The 18423-nt window shown below is 49.2% G+C and overlaps 1 protein-coding gene across 1 annotated transcript in view; it reads right to left on the bottom strand.

Annotated features, from left to right (window-relative positions):
* The window catches only part of DNAH8 (dynein axonemal heavy chain 8), a 274964-nt gene that overhangs the window by 8381 nt on the left and 248160 nt on the right, over positions 1–18423 (bottom strand). Inside the window, exons 85-87 of the mRNA XM_070418643.1 lie at positions 15975–16131; positions 11993–12145; positions 11516–11705 (exon numbers count right to left, since the gene is read on the bottom strand). Coding sequence (XP_070274744.1) covers positions 11516–11705; positions 11993–12145; positions 15975–16131 — 500 coding nt within the window. The remainder of the gene's footprint in view (positions 1–11515; positions 11706–11992; positions 12146–15974; positions 16132–18423) is intronic.

Consider the following 18423-nt stretch of genomic DNA (forward strand, 5'->3'; position numbering starts at 1 on the left):
AGGGCGGGAAACATGGCGAAGTTTGCCTGGCAGCAACTTCTTACTGTCCGTGTGGGGTCATCTGAGGTGATTTCATCAGCACGCGATTATGTGGATTTCCATTTTAAATACCAGAGACCTCATGCTTCAGCAGTGAAGCAAACATTCCCGTGCTTGCCAGTCAGTGTACATATGACCACAATGATAAAGTCCAATTCTCCCTTCTTGCCATTCTCATCATTCATGTGCTGTAGTGGACACTGTGTGTCCAAGCAGAGTCCCGGGAATTCAATTGACCCGATTTCGTGACATTTTACAATTCATCACTGACCTATGAGTGTACAGGTCATAGCGCACAAGACGTGAATCCGGTCTCAACCATCCGTCTGCACAAATGTAATAATTGAATTTTTCTGTGACATTTTAAGTTCCAACTAAATTGCGAATTCAGCCTCCCTCTGTATGGCCCTCAGGACAATGCCACAGTGACCAGTGCCAGGTGAGGGAGGAGCAGGATTCTCTCTTCTGTGACAAGACTTCCTCCCTTCGCTGTCACAGACCGACTCCAGCACAGTTAGGAGAGGCCCCCTCCCTCTGCCCCTCCTCCCTCCTGCTGACTTCAGCGAAGGGCCTCCTGATGCTTAGGAAGCCCTTTCATCTGCCCTTGGGTGGAATCTAGAATACACGTCACCTGGAGCTACTAGAAAGGGAAGTGTTAAAGACAGGTGTCTGAGGCCCCAGGGCAGGGGAGAAGGGGCTGTTCCAGGGCTGGGCCACTCAGAGAACACGGAGATTTTTTTTTTTTCAATTCTTGATGGTTTTCATTTGGCTTCTTTAAAAAAAATGATCTTGTGGAACTCAAACCATAATGAATCCACTGAATAGTTCATTATTGAATTTAAAAAATGACTTTCTTGTAGACTTCTGTCAAGTCTAATGGAGGCGAAATCGATGTTGTCTGAAACCTGAAAAGACCATTGGTATATTTTTTTTAAATAAAAGCTTGAAAAGCAGTACTTTTTATCTTGGCACCAATGCAGTGTTAATAATTCCTAAACCAAATTTCAGTCACCAGTGGTGGAGAGTGATTCATACATTCATATGTCTGACTCTGAAGTGAGAAAGGAAAAGTTGGGGGAAGTCTTCAATTATGATAACATTCTATTCTCCCTGAGAGGTAAGCCACCTACGTGAAAAGGGGCGATTTGATATTCAAATGTGGGAGTCACGTGTGGTCTGAGTGAGGTGCTTTATATAAATGTTTCCCTTCAAGACTTACACAGCACAATGGTTTCCTAAGACCCGTGTCAAAGCTTGTTCTTTGAAAAACTCACTTTTAAGCAGGAATTACATTTTGGAGACAGGCCTAAAGTAACACTTGCCATATCTTAATCCACACAATAGCAGTAACCTAACACTTCAGCAAACCAATTACCGCCATTTGACGGTGCAATCAGTTGGCTTAAAGAACGCTGTAGAGTGCTTTAAGGATCATTTTCACACAGGGTCTTAGAAAGGACGACAGAAATAACTAATCAGGAATATTGTGCTTCTCAATTTTATAAGGAGTTGATCGGCACTCAGTAATGATGGTTCTATGGCCAACACCTTTTTTCCTTTAATAAATGAACCAGTCCTTATGCAACAAGCCTTATGGGTTGTGCGGTATATATTGTCTTATCAGTTACCATGCCTCCCAGTAGCGTCTTTGAAAATGAGGAGAAATGATGTTCCGGACACAAGTTTAAGACGGGCAGTGTTGCCCCCAATGAGAAGCACATGGAGTTCGTTGGTAAGTTAAAGAAAAGGTCAGAAACCATTAAACACAGACGGGGTTGATCCACCAGGTGAATAAAAGCACCCCGGGTACCTTTCCTGACTTTGCTGGATGCTCTAAGGCAGGGATCTTGAACTTGGCTAAACATGAGAAATACCTGGGCAGCCTTTAAAAATCCCGATTCCCAGGCCCAGACCAGTAAAGCCAGGATCTTCAGAGGTGGGCCCCCCGGCATCAGCCCTGTTTACAGGCGCAGGTCCCACCCGGGGAAAGAGCGCTCATTACAGTGCAGGCTCTGACTCAGGAGCTGGTCAGGGGTGAGGCCCGAGGTTCCGCCTTTCTATCCCGCTCCCAGGGGATGCCCATGCGCTGCTGATGGACGGACGACATGACAGGGAGGCAGAGGCCCATGCTGAGGTTCCACACCCGTTAGAGTGGCCAGTGGAGCCTTTAAGAAAGTTAACTTCACAGACGCCAAAGGCCTCTCCTCCACAGGTTCTGAGGCCGTTAGTCTGGGGACCCAGCAATCATATGGACCGAAACTCCCCGGCGATGCTCCCGGCAGGCAGGGCTGAGGACCACGCTTGGCATAAAGATCTGCACAAGAGGCTGTTGACAGGCCACTGACCCACATTTGTTTTCAAAACAAATCTGACAGCAGGAAGAGAAATGCCCCATGAGACGAGAGCAAGATTAAGGAGGCTGTCAGCGGTACCACCACTCTCTCCACATCCCCTGAGGCGCACGTGCTCTGCACTGTCCTCCATCCAGGACACAGTTGGCTCCAGGAGAGCCTGGGTACCAGCTGGAGAGCTGGGCTACCACTCCCGGCCAGGCTGGGATCGGCTAAGCCCACCGAGTCTCACACGCCAAATGCCAGACTCCTCCCACTGCTCTGCCTTCTCCATGTGCTGCTTTATGTGTCCTTTCCCTCAACCCAACCTCACACCGTGGCCGCCCTCCCAAACCTTCCCACTGCCCCCTGCGGTGGTTCAATGGTGCACAAATTCTTCAATATGTCCTGCCTCATCACAGCACATTTCTCCCTCTTCCTGCCCTTAGGACCTGGCTCGGCTCTGAAGATACCATCCTAGTCCTTCTTCATCCTTATGAGGATCTCCCTGCTTCCACAGCCACACCCTCTGGCCACAGGCCCCTCCCCTCACTGTCCCTGCCAAATGCCACCTGCCCCGGGCACTGAGCATCTTGCCATCCTCTGGGTCTCTTTGGCACCCCTCTCAGCATCTTGACCCCTTAGTTCCTTGAATTCATCATTTCTGAAGACCTCCTCCTCCCTTTTCTTCACCTCCTTTCCTATTTAGTTTGGACCCATCCTTTTCATCATTTGCCCAGCACCCCCTCAATCCTGCATGAATCAAATGCCCCCCTTCTTATACCTGTACCAGGCTACGAACATGCCTGAGGCGAACACACAGCTACCACCACGCTTCACCATCGCCAGCCTCGACATGCTCACACCACCATAGCCCTCTTTCCCAAACTTCTGCTCCCTCCTCAAGTCTCTCTTCCAACACTTACTGCCTCCCGAGGTCATGCCTCCTCCTTCAAAGAGAACATAGAAAGCATCAGGTGGGAACTCCCTAACTCCTTGCCACTAAACCTACAAACTCTCCGGCATCCAACTCATTCCCTCATTACTCTTGTTCCAATAGGTGAGGGGCCCCTCCGCTTGGCTGGGCTGCATCTGTCCACGGGGGAGCCACCCTCCTGTCTCTGTTACCCTCTTAGGTCTCTTTGCTCTATCTCCCTGTTCCTCTCTCTGACCCTCTCCCTCTCTCCTGGCTCCTTCCCCTTCTCACCAGAATTTGAATAAGCTCACATTTCTTCTGTCATTAAAAGAAGAAAGAAAATCCTTCCTTTTTAAATCGACGCCTCCAACTTGCCTCTCCTCTTTCAGGCCAAATCTCTGCTATGATCTGGGTCTCTGGGGTCCCACTTAGCATTCTCCCTGCCGGCCACACTCACTCTCTGTCTCTCCCTCACTCCCCTGCATTGCGGCTCCGCTACCTTCCCACCCACTCCACTGAGCTCTCTGGCCAAAAGTCTCCTTGCTGACAGGCTGTCTGACCATTCGGGCCCTCTCTGACCTGACCTCAGGGGCATCTGTCACCATTCCCTCCCTCCCGCCTCAGCTTCATGACACTATGCTCTCCTGGTTCCTTCCTCCAAGCTGCTGGGTGTGAGGGACCATTCATCAGAGCTCATGTGATCTGGACAAGGGTGGTGCACAGGCCCACAGAGGAGAATCCCGGCAGGGCTGCTTTGGGAGGAAGATGCCCGGGGGTAGTGCTGGGGAGTCCGCAGGGGAGGGCGTGTCGGACGCTGGCACCCGGAAGTGAAGGATCAGAGTCTCGGGCTGGGGCTTCAGACAAGTCAGTCATGGGAAGGGATGCGTAGCTGCACGGATGAGAATGGCTGAGGTCATCCACAAAGGGCTGGGCCAAGGGTGGAACTTGCCTGGGAAGAGCCCCAGAGAGAACAAGAACCAGCCCTCTGGGAGGTGAGAAGAACCAAGGAAGGTCCTGGACAAGCCAGATATGAGAATTCCTGGAACCAGCATCCCAGCATAGTCAAGGGCAGTGGGGTTGGTAAGAAGGTCAGTATAGGGTGGAGGCTGGCCAGGCCCCCCAGGGGCCAGGTGGGTGGTGAGGCACGTAAGCATGTGCAAAGACTAGAATCATAAAGGCTAAAGCCACTGCATCAAACCCCCTCACACACAACAAGGAGATGGGCTGTTATTCACTCTGGAGGCATTTCTTGCCGGGAGCCGGTCCATCCTCGCTGCTTGACACAGTCGCTGCAGGAAAGAAACATCTGCACAGCATATGTTTCAATGGACCTGGAATATATAGCATACTGTTCTTAATATGTTTGCTCCCTTTAAGCGCCATGTGTTTTAACCAAGGTCACCTCTCTGAGAAAGGTTGTTTCCCCAGGTGGGGATTTTTCCCTGAGGTTAGGGAGGGGATACAACCCCTTAATTAAGTGCCAGGTGGGTAGTTAAGCTACATAATCTTTACTCCCTGGAATGGAGATAAGAAACGCCCTAACCTTTGTAATAGAATTGACAGGATTAAAATTGGCTGGTATAAATATGGATGTAACAAGACAATAAACATCAGGTCCTCATCAGATCCTCATCAGATCCTAACCAGAACCTAGCCAGAGAACATGGCAAAAGATCCTGGACAGAACCTGGCTACAGAACTTCACTGGAGAACCTAGACAGAACATGGCAAAAGAACCTGGCTAGAACCTGGCTGGAGAACCTGGCTGGAGAACCTGGCTGGAGAAGCTGGATGGAGAACCTAGCAAGAGAACATGGCTACAGAACCTGGCTGGAGATCTTGACCAGAACTTGGCTGGATCCTAACCAGAACTTCGCTGGAGACCAGAACTTCGCTGAAGATCCTGACCAGAAGTCGGCTGGAGTTCCTGGCTTGAGATCCTGGAGGGAGAACCTCGCTATGCTGATCAACTGAATGCTGACCCCATGCCATTCCTTCTTCGCCGACTCCATCCACACCTTTGGGGACCCCTGGACCTGCTGGGGCTGGACCCCAGCAATTTCTAAGCTGTCACAGCCCTGCCGTCCTGCGATTTGGGGACAGGCAGGTGAGTGCTGTCACTCGGATTGGGGTCCATTCACTCGGAGCCCCTCAGATGTTAGGGACAGCTCGGGTTCGGCAGAAGGAAGCTACAGGGCATGCTTAGATTGTTACTGGGTTAGAAGAAACCCCCAGCCCCTTCAATCCTAAAGTTCCATTAACCTTTGGTGCGCTCTCCCACCCAACCAACGCCGGCTGCAGTAACTGTCCCCCAGACAAGCCCTCAGACACTGCTGCGCGCTGACGGCACCACCGTGGAGACAAACACCAGCAAGAGGCTGAGGGCGGTTTTACAGGAGAAGGATAACAGGCCAAGCTTATCTGTCTCCTCGCTTCAGCAAACTCCATCTCCTGAAATCACGATCTGTGTTTGTGGAGAGCGGCTACAGTGTTTGGACAGGTTCAAGCCTCAGACTAATGAAAGGGCACAGTTCTCTCATGGCCACGTGCAAGTCCCAGCTTGGAAGGCAGAGCCCTCCCAGCACAATGATAGCCAACAGCTACAGTTGTAAGCTTGAACCTATGGTCCGAACACGTGGCCCCATGTATCAGTGATATGGGCTTGATAGAGTTCAGGTGCATGTAATGAGTAGGATCGAAACCCACGAGAATGCTGTAAACATCTTGACCATGCCCTTACTTTGCCTCGTGGAATCTGCTATAAAATAAAGACACGGCCCTGACCGGTTTGGCTCAGTGGATGATGGAGTGTCGGCCTGTGGACTGAAGGGTCCCAGATTCGATTCTGGTCAAGGACATGTACCTTGGTTTCAGGCACATCCCCAGTGGGGAGTGTGCGGGAGGCAGCTGATCAGTGTTTCTCTCTCATCTATGTTTCTAACTCTCTATCCCTCTCCCCTCCTCTCTGTAAAAAAAATCAATAAAAATATATTAAAAAAAAAAAAAAAGACATGGCTTGTAGTCCGTGGTGCTCTCTCCATCTGAGAGGGCAGCATCCCACTGAGACCCAGCTTTCTTCTCTTGTCTGTCTTTTCTAATTCTTCACTGCCCCCACTCGGGCTCACTGAACCTGGCTGAGCTGGTGCGCCACATAAGGTGCCCAATCTGGGGCTGAGTATGCCATGGCCGTGCCAGCCCACCACATATGTTAACAGTGAATGACAAGTTGTCGCCGGTATCTGCCACCACAGACTGGTGTGGCCTGTCAAGACTCTGAGGAAAAACCAGAAAAACCAGTACAGTTTTGCATCCAAATGGCCTCAAGCTCCAGAGTGAGTTAAACATTTGAAAATAACTATATTGCGTGATCAGCATAGTGTAAGAGAGGGTGTGGTCAGTGTAGTGTAGAGAGAGGGCGTGGACAGTGTAATGTAAGAGAGGGCATGGTCAGTGTAGTGTAGAGAGAGGGCGTGGTCAGTGTAGTGTAGAGAGAGGGCGTGGTCAGTGTAGAGAGAGGGAGTGACCAGTGTAATGTAAGAGAGGGCATGGTCAGTGTAGTGTAGAGAGAGGGCATGGTCAGTGTAGAGTAGAGAGAGGGCGTGGTCAGTGTAGTGTAAGAGAGGGCATGGTCAGTGTAATGTAAGAGAGGGCGTGGTCAGTGTAGTGTAGAGAGAGGGCGTGGTCAGTGTAGAGTAGAGAGAGGGCGTGGTCAGTGTAGAGAGAGGGAGTGGTCAGTGTAATGTAAGAGAGGGCATGGTCAGTGTAGTGTAGAGAGAGGGCGTGGTCAGTGTAGAGTAGAGAGAGGGCATGGACAGTGTAGAGTAGAGAGAGGGCATGGACAGTGTAGAGAGAGGGAGTGGTCAGTGTAATGTAAGAGAGGGCATGGTCAGTGTAGTGTAGAGAGAGGGCATGGTCAGTGTAGAGTAGAGAGAGGGCATGGACAGTGTAAAGTAGAGAGAGGGCGTGGTCAGTGTAATGTAAGAGAGGGCATGGTCAGTATAGTGTAAGAGAGGGCATGGTCGGTGTAGAGAGAGGCGTGGTCAGTGTAGAGAAGAGAGAGGGCGTGGTCAGCGTAGTGTGGCCAGAGGCTGGAGAGCACAATGGCCCGCCTGCTGCTTCATTAGGAGCGCTGGGGCGGTCACAGCCCCAGCAGCTGGCCCAGCACGGCTGCCCTCGAGGAGGCTTCAAAAGGCAGTCAGCACTGGGCTTGAAGTCAGCCTTTGCAACTCATAGTCTTCCGTTTTAAACACACCCGCACATATCATACACACACAAACATACACACACACACCAGAGTCTAAATCACCTGAACACAATGCTCTGAAAGTCCACACCCGAGGAAGCTCTTGGGAGGCACGCACACACGTTGCCCAAAACTGCGTGACTGAACCGATGTGATAGGATCCTGGGTGCAGAGGGCTTGACCATTTCAACAATCGGATTAACTACCACATGTTGAGCTCGTCAATCGCTACAGAAATGAGAGTGAAGGGGCTGGAAATACCAGATTAGCTCCCTGGCTGCGGAGTCAGACTCTTCAAATGTGACTGACAAACACCAGGCCACCACAGTGCCCCGGAGCAGCACCGCCAACAGCGTGAGCTCAGCCACCAGCCGGGCCCACACCCGTCCTTGCAGCTGCGTGGCCCTCAGAGGATGGAGGTCTGCGGGGCGATGAGCAGGGGCATGATGGGAAACACACCAGACCTGTCAGAAGCCATGACATTGTAAGACCACAAAAACGGACATGCAGCCAGAGCACTTCAAGCGCGTTATAGTCTGAGCGGCTTTGACAATACATATTTCTGATGCAACTATGGCCTTTTGGTAAATTGCATTGTGTTTTACTTAAGCATGTGCTTTTTTAAAATTAAAATATTTACTTAAATGTTTTGAACTGAAACATTTCACTACAAGGTTCGAGGCTATGAATCCAGGAGATATTTTCAAGTTGAGAAATCAATTGCTGATGTCAAACAGCGGCGGAGAGGCCCCTGAGTCTGAAGGGCTGATCTGTGAGAACCCTGCCTATGAGCTCGCACCGAGTGTGGCTGTGAGCTCCCTGCTTTCCGGATTTGGCCAGGTGATGTGGACCTGAGATAAGGGGCAGGAAAGGAAGCAGAGGAGCGATTGGTATGCGGGAAAGTCGGCTCCCTCTAAGCTGCAAAGGAAAGCAATCACTGATAAGGCCAGTGCGTGTCTGTGCGCTTGTGTGCGCAGGGCAGGGAGCTGGAACAAGTCCGGGGCTTTCCAACACATGGAACACCCTGGGAGGAGGGATCAAACTTTAGCTTGAAGCCAAAAATAAAGAAGACAGAAAGGGTTGGATTATTAACAAGTAAAGACAGGTAAAAACAACCCTGAGGTGGACACCTGCATTTGTATTTAAGTGAGCTGGCTTGTAACACTCGCAGAAAGTTCCAAGAGAAGATAAATTCGTATTTATATCTTGCTATTTTAAGTCACATTTTAAAAAAATGTTTTTATTGCTTTTAGAGAGGAAGGGAGAGGGAGAGAGAGACAGAAACATCAATGATCAGAGAGAATCATTGATCGGCTGCCCCCTGCAATCAGGGCATGTGCCCTGACCAGGAATCGAACCATGACCTCCTAGTTCATAGGTCAACGCTCAGCCATTGAGCCCCACTGGCCAGGCTTAAGTCACTTTTAAAAAAATTGACATCAAAGAGGAAGGGAGAGGGATAAAGAGATAGAAACATCAATGATGAGAGAGAATCATTGATCGGCTACCTCCTGCATGCCCTCTGGGAATCCGCAACCCAGGCATGTGCCCTTGACCGGAATTGAACCTGGGACCCTTCAGTCCATAGGCTAACACTCTATCCACTGAGCCAAACCGGCTAGGGCTTAAGTCACATTTTCAATGAGGAAAAATTACTGAAAGAGATTGTGTGCTGTGATGTCTGACTTAAGTTGTCTGTGTCTGTGGAAAGCCAGGGAAGAATCAACCCACTCCCTTGGTTTCCGAATATAAAAAATACAGTCAACAACCGTACAGTGTTTAAAATCACTGGTTCTTGCTGGTCTCGAAAACTCCAAGCCTGCCAGCACACCTCCCGCCCGGCCATCCCGCCCCCTCCTCCCAACCTGTGCCTCTTGCACCCCTGGTCTGGCACCTGCCTTCACCCCAGCCATTGCCAGGCTCTGAGCTCGCAAGGATTCCAGGTTAATCGCTCCATCCCACCTGTCCCTCCTCGGCACCTGGCTGAGGGGCAGGCTCTCTCTCTTGGACCTGGTAAGAGACTCGTGGCTCTGGGTCCACATTCCAGTCTTCCCTCCACCTTCTCCCAGGACGGTCTTCTGAGGGTTGGTGACTCCCAGTGCCTGTATGTTCCAGCCCAGACTCCCCCGGGAGACTTCACGCTCCAGCCTCCCTCCCCACCACCCCAGCTCCTGCTCCCGAGCTCCGGCCACACTGCCTCCTCCTTTCCCTGGACACGCCTTGCCTTTGCTCAGGCCCTGCTGCCCGCATCCCTGCCTCTGCACACCCTACTCCCCGCCTCCAGGGGAAGCTCTCCCCAAGCCCTGCCCTCTCTGTCCTCCGTCCCCGTGTGGCACTGAGTTCTCATTGCAATAAAGTTGCTGGAGCGTCTGTCTCGCCAACCATATCACGGGCCCCTTTGGGGCAGGAATCAGGCCTCAGACTTCTATCCATGGAAAGCACCCGGCAGAGGGCTGGCAAACAGAAGGTGGTTGAACAGCCTAATTAAGTTAAACGCTATTTCTTCAGGCTCCAAAGCCAGGAATTACTGCGAGTTAGTTGGTAAGGAGGAAAGAGACTCATAAGTAGACATGCGGAATCTGAGAATCACAGTAAAAAAACTTTCCTCCCCAAATCCAACAGAAATTCTGGGAGAAAAAAAGGATTAAGTGAAAGTGGGGGCTGTCCTGTTCAAATCCAACATGCACCACCTGGTAAGCGCATAGAGGCCACCGAGGTCAGCGTGTTAGTGTTTTAAATTTAGAAACTATTAGGGCATTTGAAAATGCAGGGAGTGAATGAGTGCATGTACCCCGAGGATAATTAAATGTGTGCTTTTAAGGGATACTGTTTATTGAGGTATTACTCATGCAAAGAGAAGTGTACAGCTCCATGCATTTCCACCAGGAAATGCCATGTCCAGATCAAGAAACGGGCCATTCCTGACCCCAGAGGCCCTCTTGTGACCTTTGCAATCCCCGCCTGCCCCCGAGGGTAACCACCAGCCTCATTTTAACACCATGGATCTGTTTAGCCTGTTTGCTCTGTACAAATGGAATTGAACAGTGTACGTGCATTCATTACACATACAGCACCATGTGTACAATTACAATGAGTCCTGTTTGACTCTCCTCACTTACCATTATTTTATGAGATTCAGCCACACAGCTGCGAGGAGTAACAACGCATCCCAGCTCTCTAAGTGTGCATGCTTCTTTTCTTTTTTTTTTTTTAAATGACTAACCTTATATTTTTTTTCTAGTTGAAATTATCTTTATACATTTTGTATTTACTATTATAACAATCTTTTATTTTATTTTATTACATATGTCTCCCCCCCCCCCCCCCCCCCCCCCCTTGACACTTCTTAAATTGCACCGCTAGAGGAGCTACAAGGTGTGGAACCGTAAGGAGTCCACTATCTCTTCAGTTTGGTCAAGAATTACTTGAAGTAACACTATCCATGTTGCAGAGAGAAAAAGTTGTATTTCTGAACTTTATGAAGTCTATGACATCGGTCAGTAATTTACACAGTAAACATTCCCAGGATGAAGGAATAAATGCAAAGCACTTTTCAAGGAAAAAAAAAAAAAAAAGAAGGGGGGTGGCAGACTCTGGAGTTCAGGGAATAAAGCTTTTGCCACATGGTCACTGTTGAAATCAGTCTAATTTCCTGTACTTTGGCTACAGTTTCTGCATATTTCGGTGCTTCATTTTTGTCATTTTTATAAACATTTAAAAACTAAGGTTTGCGTGAAACCTTTTTACTATTTCACATGTTCTGACCAAAGACTGATGGCTTGCTGACGTGGACGAGAAGAAAAACAAAGGTTGAATTTGCAAAACCAATACAGAAGATCGTCTGTGGTCTCCAAGCTTTGAAAGCATGTGTCCAGCACCCCGCAGGCTGTCCCTCTGTGCTGTTCTATGTGAGACCCATGTACCACACCGCACTGCTATGCACACACGCACACCTTCCAGTCTGCCCACTGCCCTAGGAGCACGTACCTTGGGGATTGAAGAAGCCAGTCATCCAGAACACATTGGGTCTCCCTTCAAATATCCATATAGAAAACTGGGAGTTTCTCTCCAGAAGTTCGGTGAACCAGAAGCCCAGGGTGGACGAGTCCCAGGACACCCTCTTCCAGATCTGAGGTATGCGAGCGTCGTACATGTTGTCCAGGGCATCCCTCAAGTTCTGAAAAAGATGAAGTTAAAGAGATCATCCAAAGGACTTGTATGCATGCATATAAGCCTAACCAATGGACACAGACACCAGGGGCGTGAGGGTATGAGTGGGGGGGGGGGGCGGGGGAGGCAATGGGAGGAGAAGGACACATATGTAATGCCTTAATCAACAAAGAAAAAAAATGAATAAAAGATAAAATGACCGAAGGTTAAAAAAAAAAAAAAGATGAAGTTAAAGCAGAGAAGCAAGAAAAGCCACAGAAAGAGGGAACGACCATTGAGGAACCAACCGCTCACCTCACTCATGATGATGGTCCCTTCGATGGCTAATTTTAGGTCGCTCAAGCTGTTGCGGAGTATTGTTATCACTTTTTGCATTCTGTCGATTTCCTGTCTGAGAAATATGTTCATGGAGTTAAGGTGTCCCATCTTGACCAAGCGAGCTTTCACCTGAAACAAAGTACAGCACAAGGAGGGAGATTTTAAAAACTCACCTGTCACCCGTCTCCCGATGGCTTCCCCTCTCTCTGCTCTCCCCCGCCCTCCGGCAGCACCTCCACAGCCCAATACATTCTCCAATGTCCCCCGCAGAACCAGCCCTGCCAGTAAGCCCCCCATTTTCCGGTCTTCAAACATGACTGTTCAACTAAAACGATTTTTCTTTCCTACTGATTGTATTTTCGTTGATAATTGGAAATAGACTTTAAGAAGCTGAAGTAAAATTGCACCCTTTTCCCTTTCAAATGATTAATGACTAAGTGTCCGTTAAATACTCTTTTGCGATTTAACCTTTGTAGGAGCACAGTTTGGAATACTTTTTTTTTTCATAATTCTTGCAGAGTTGCTGTTAGAAATGTCACAGACAGGAGATACGGCTGAAATCTTTCCAGAGCAGTCATCAATGGACAGGATTCCCGGAGGCCGTGTGGCCTGGGCCAGGGCGCCTGCCGGTCGAGGCTTTCCTAACTTAACCAACGGGAATATGTATGTGCCTTCGTGGGCGAGTCGGTAGGCACCTGCCATTGGCTCCTTTTGGTACGTCATTTACTGACCACTTTGAAGAGACCTCAGGTTATGGAAACAATAAAGCCACTTTGAAGAGACCTCAGGTTATGGAAACAATAAAGCCCAACAATTATTGAAAAATACGCCAATCCATGTGCACATTTCAATCTCGTGACATCTGCCCCAGATAAGATTGACTACAAATCCTGGCATGGGCTCTGAGAGAGGTCTGACCTTCCGCTGGCGGCAATGGGAGAGCGGCCAGAACAGGGGGAAGGAGAAACCCACAGAGAGGGAGAGAGTTCAGAGTGACAGCCCTGTCCAAGGACCCACCAGGGAGGGGGAGCCGTGGGGTCCTCGGCGGAGGTGCCTACTGCCTGTCCCGAGTCACGGAATGCGAGGGACGGATGGAGCCAGACCACGCCCTCATCTTACAGGACCCTCTCTCATGGCACAGAAGTCCCGCCTGGGCAGACTCCACGCCCTACCTGGAAGCCAGGGTGGAGGTGAGCACAGACTCAGAGGGAAGCAGCTGTGAACTGAGCAGCCTGCACGGCCCTGCTGGCAGCGAGGAAGACCGAACCCCCCATCGCACGTGCCGGCGGAAGTCCCTAGCCTCCTGGCATTCTCCTAAATTCCTGTTCTTGAACTTCCATTTTTACAGGCTCCTCTAGCCCGTCCTCATCTCCAGTCCTTCAGCCTCCAGTGGCCGAATAGCTTATATAGCATCCCCTTCACACCATGACTACCCTGTGGAGGTCACACTTAAGGGAAAGGGAAAATGAGGACCTGTACCTTTGCAAGCCCATTAAGGGGAAATAAAGCGCAGGTATTGGTTACAAGGTCAGAGCAATAGCTCAGTCACTTTTAGTTCGGTAACAGCCCCAAACCAATGGCCTCACCTCGCTGAGGGCTCAAAAGAGAAATTTCCCACAGCAGAGACAGGCTTAGGGAACACTTAGCCGCTGGAAAATCCGATGCTGGTACTCATTTTATTCTGACTATGATTATTGTTCCAGCCTAAACTGTCTTTTCATTAAGAAATGAAAGAGTTGCTGGAGTCTCCGGGGGGATTTCCAGTGTCTGTGAGACCGGGCAGTCACGGGCTCGTTTTCACTGGGGAAGTCAACACTGTGATTATATTTCTGTTTACAAACGTCACGTCACCACCGCATCTCAGAGCGCATCTCCTCCAGAAAGCCAAGAACACGAGAAAGGAAGTGACCCTGAGAGAGGAAGTGACTGTAGATGCCTTCAGCACTAACTCCCCCCATGTGACCTCCATATATAATGACGTTTCCCCCCCCGCCCCGGCCCCCGGCCCCGGCTCCGGCCCCGGGTGCTAGGAGGTGCCCAAACAGAGATCCTGGTGAAGTGCCCGGCTAACCCTGAACCTCACGTTACCCCACGGCCTTGAGACCCTCCTCCCATTGCGTCAGCCTGCGGTCCAGTCATACAGAGTAAGCGTCTCTCTCTCACAGGCCGGTTTGTACCACCTTTGGAGGCAGGTACTACCCTCGTCTGTCCTCTGAAGATCACTTCCAGTGAACCATTGAAAGTCCCTCCAGTACTTAAAATATTGACTCATTAAAAAAATATGTTCTCGCCTCGCTAGCACTATCTCTATGTGAAGCCATTGATTTCAGAGTCATGGCCAAGTGTCTTGGCACTCATCTGCGCGATGAAACAAATCGTTTCAAGAGGCAAGGAAACGATTTTTCATTGCTGGGCACTCGTCACAGGTGGGAGGGTGAGGGGCTCCCAGCCGACAAGTGCATTTCCTTAGGCGTGGGGATGCAGGCAGGGCCACAGTTACACCTGCACAGGGCATCAGCCTCCACGCAGCCGGTCCAGGACTCAGGCGGCCTCTGACATCGGCACAGCTGGGTGGAAGCCAAGACAGGAGCGAGGACACCCTGGACGCAACTGCCCCCTTGGACGAAGCAGGAGGCCAGGTTGGAGGATCTCTTACAGAACTTCCAGACCATCCGGAAATTTTACCACAAACATTTATCTAGATCAGCAGTTCTCAAAGTGTAGTCTGGGGTCCCCGAGTTCCCCTGAGATCCTTTCAGGGGATCGACGGGGTTAAATTTTTCACAGCGACAGGGACGCTGGCTTGTCTCAGGCGTGCACAGAGGAGTTTTCCAGGGCTGCGACCTGCTCTCTCAGTTGACTGAACACAGAGGCAGGCATGGGACCCCCACTGTCTTCTATTAAACCAGATATTAAAGAGATTGGCAAAATTAAAACACTCCCACTCATTTCCATGCACTTTCCTGTTTTGAAAATTATATTTATTTTTTAAGTAAAAATGCCATTTGCCCTGCCTGGTGTGGCTCAGTTGGTTGGAGCATCATCCTTGCACTGAAGGGCTGTGGGTTCAAATCCTGGTCAGGGCACATACCCAGGTTTCAGGTTCAATCCCCAGTCAGGGAGCATATGGGAGGCAACCAATCGATGTTTCTCTCACATCAATGTTTCTCTCACATCAATGTTTCTCTCTTTCTCTCTCCCTCTTCCTTTCTCTCTCTATAAGATCAATTAAAAATGCTTAAAAAGTCATTTATGTTAATACATAATGGGTTTATTACTGTCACTTTATAATAAGTTAATATTTTTGAAATTTCTCAGTTTAAATTTCTAATATATTAAACATCAGCAGTTTACCCACATTAAAAAAAAAAAAAGCTATTCATGGTCCTCCGTCATTTTGTAAAGGGGTCCTGAGATAACCTATTAGGAAACTGATTAACAAGCAAGCACCCAGGAGGTCCAAGAAGTAGAAAGTTATTGCCATCCAACCTGGGGAGTGAGTTCACTTTCATCGCTTGCTTTCCTAGCACCTGGCTGAGAGGACTGGAAAATGACAAGTGTGGAGGGCAGGGGGCAAGAACAAGGGGCAAATTTCAGGCTGGACAAAGCAGGCTTAGGCAAGAGAGGGAGGGAGAGGTTTCCAGCCTAGAGGGTTAAGATTTCTGGGAATCCAAAGGTGCGAAAAGGGTAGAGAGAAGGTGACTGAGAGAGAAAGTGGGGCAGAAGGCAAGTGGAGAAAGGCGTCAGAGAAAGTGCAGACCATAATCTGCACGATGCTGAGAAAGGCAAGGCAGAGAAGACCAAGGGTGGGAAGAACAGCTGACAGTGAAGAAGGGATGAGCAGACAGGGAAGGGACTGAAACATACCATCGGGCATTGAGCTCGCTGGGCTTTGTGGAGCCCCCGCCTCCCCCGCCCCCCCACCCCCGTGGCCCTGTACCCTGGAGGTGCAGCTCACCTCGTGTGGAATGTAATCTGGGGGCAGCTTGCTCAGCATGTCTTCTGACAACCTGTAGACAATGGCTTCCCGGGTCTCGCCCACTCCTCCTCCACTCTCCTTGGGCTGAATGTTGGTAATTGTTTCGAGAACAGCGGAAGCAGTGTTACTCTGGTACCTGATGGAGAGAGGGGACTGTTGGGAATGCAGGGAGATACACCTTCACAGATAATGATCACAGCGCACACGAAATGATGAATCACCTAAATCCAGCAAAAGGGAAAAAAGAGGCAGGGGGGGGGGGGGGGCTTTACCATCAACCAATAGGAATGAGAGAAAAAACCCAGAGATCCATTTGACTGTCTCCCAGTGGGATACCAAGGACATCACAGAAATGAAACTGCCCTCCTCGGGGAAAGAGATTCCACAGATGTCCCTGATGGTCCAGAGTGCGCCATCCATCTCCTCGCCCGCAGCTGACCTCACCACCTCCAGCAGAACAGCGAGCCCACCTGCTCCCTCCTGCTCTGGCTTATGCACTGGTCCTCAGAAGCTGCCATTATAGGACAATTTATTAGATCAAAGAGCACCACTCACATTTGCTCAATGAGTTATAAACTATTAAAATTTATTTGGTCTTTTCTCTTCTGTGTTCTCACTTTCCCACGTGTGTTATTGCTTCCAAGGTAATCTATTGGCATCCACCTGCTCCACCTGTCTGACTGCCGCCATCCATCTTTAAAATCCATACATTCAGGAAAGATTTACTCCGTACGAGGCACTGAGCTAGGTGCTAGAATACGGTGACAAACAGGTCCCTGCCTCGGTCCCTTTCTCTCGTGGAGGAGGGGACATTAGTCAACACCATTGTAAGAAATTCTGTGGAGAATCAGAACAGATGTTTAAGAGAGTTTAGTCTCTCTTTCTCTCCCTCTCCCTCTGAAGAATGTGGAGAAACTTGAACCCTCATACATTGGTGGGGGGTACTGTAATGTGGTGCAGCCACTTGGAAAAACAACTTGGTAGATTCCTAAAATGTTCAGGGTAGATTAATCACATGACCCAATAATTACATTTCTAGTTACCTATCGAGAGACATAAAAAGACATGTCTACACAAAGACTTGGGCATGAATGTTCATAGCAGCGTTATTTATAGTAGCTAAAACGTGGAAACTACCCAGATGCCCATCAACTGGTCAATGGATAAATTAAATGTGGTCCATTCATACGTTGGAACACCCTTTAGCAATAAAAAGCAATGAAGTACTGATGCATACTACAACCTGGGTGAGCTTCAAAAAGATTGTGCTAAATGAAGAATCCATACACAAAGACCACAAAGCATGTCTATAGGAAATGTCCAGAAAAGGCAGATTCATAGAGACGGAAATTAGATTAGTGACAGCCTGAGGTCAGCGGTGGGGCTGGGAATGGAGATGACTGGCTAAAATCGCATGGTACAAAGACAGTTCCAGTGCCATCCATGTTTTGTTGATAACGCTGGGTGCATATAGGCACAGAGACAACCTGGAGTATTTTGGTAGTGGGACTTCTGTGTGGTGAGCCTTTGCTTCAATGATTACTTTCTATTTTCTGTACTGGCTCTTTTTCTCAATGAGGAAGTACGACTTTTCTAACAAAGAGGATTAAAACCATTTACATTTTGAAAAATAATAGGAAAAAAAAAATACACCTGAGAAGCAAAGCCCACAGGGGTCAGGAACTCAGCAGAGATGAACTGGTGACAAATGTTTGGGTTCTGTGAAATGAATCTTGCAAATCCCTACTAAGGTTTATGCGCTGCCAGAAGCCTCCCCCCCCACCCCCTTTTCCTCACAGCACATGGAATGAGGGAATTACCTCTCTCTCTTCGTGCCTAGGTGTGAATTAAACAACCTTTTGTGGAAACAGCTCCTGCTAAAATTACCCAGGCTTCTTTGCTTGTGAAAAAGCCAATTTTGTGCAAACTGAGGACTCCTGAATTATTCAGGTGACCTTTGATTTATTTAGGACACCAGCTTAAGATGCTTCTGTCTTCAGCATTTTTATTTGCCTATCTGGGCCCCAGCCTGCGTATCCTAACAACCGCATCCTCCCCAAGTCCCGGCTGAGGCAGACGCACCACCCCTGTGGTCTCCATGCCCGGCTGCGGGGGAGGATGCGCAGTGCTGACGAGGGCCCGGGGACAGACCTGGCGAATGTTTGCAGCCCAACCAGGGCTGGGTAAGCAACTCCACTTTACCTTTAAACATAAGAATTTCACCATAGAGACCAATAGGCAAAAGCTGATTTTAATACCTTAAGATGGATTTTGTATAACTTTATATATAATTTTTTAAAAATTTTATTATTTTATTACTCTTTGGTGAGCAACCTCTTTCAGAAGCGGAGGTTTTAAAAAATATTCCAAAAGGCATTCATTTAAAGAGTTGAAAGATGAGCATATCAAACCCCCCCCCCCCACACAC

The sequence above is a fragment of the Myotis yumanensis genome, unplaced genomic scaffold (genome assembly GCF_028538775.1).
Source record: "Myotis yumanensis isolate MYYU_CA2020_CCGP unplaced genomic scaffold, mMyoYum1.0.hap1 SCAF_6, whole genome shotgun sequence".
NCBI classification, from domain to species: domain Eukaryota; kingdom Metazoa; phylum Chordata; class Mammalia; order Chiroptera; family Vespertilionidae; genus Myotis; species Myotis yumanensis.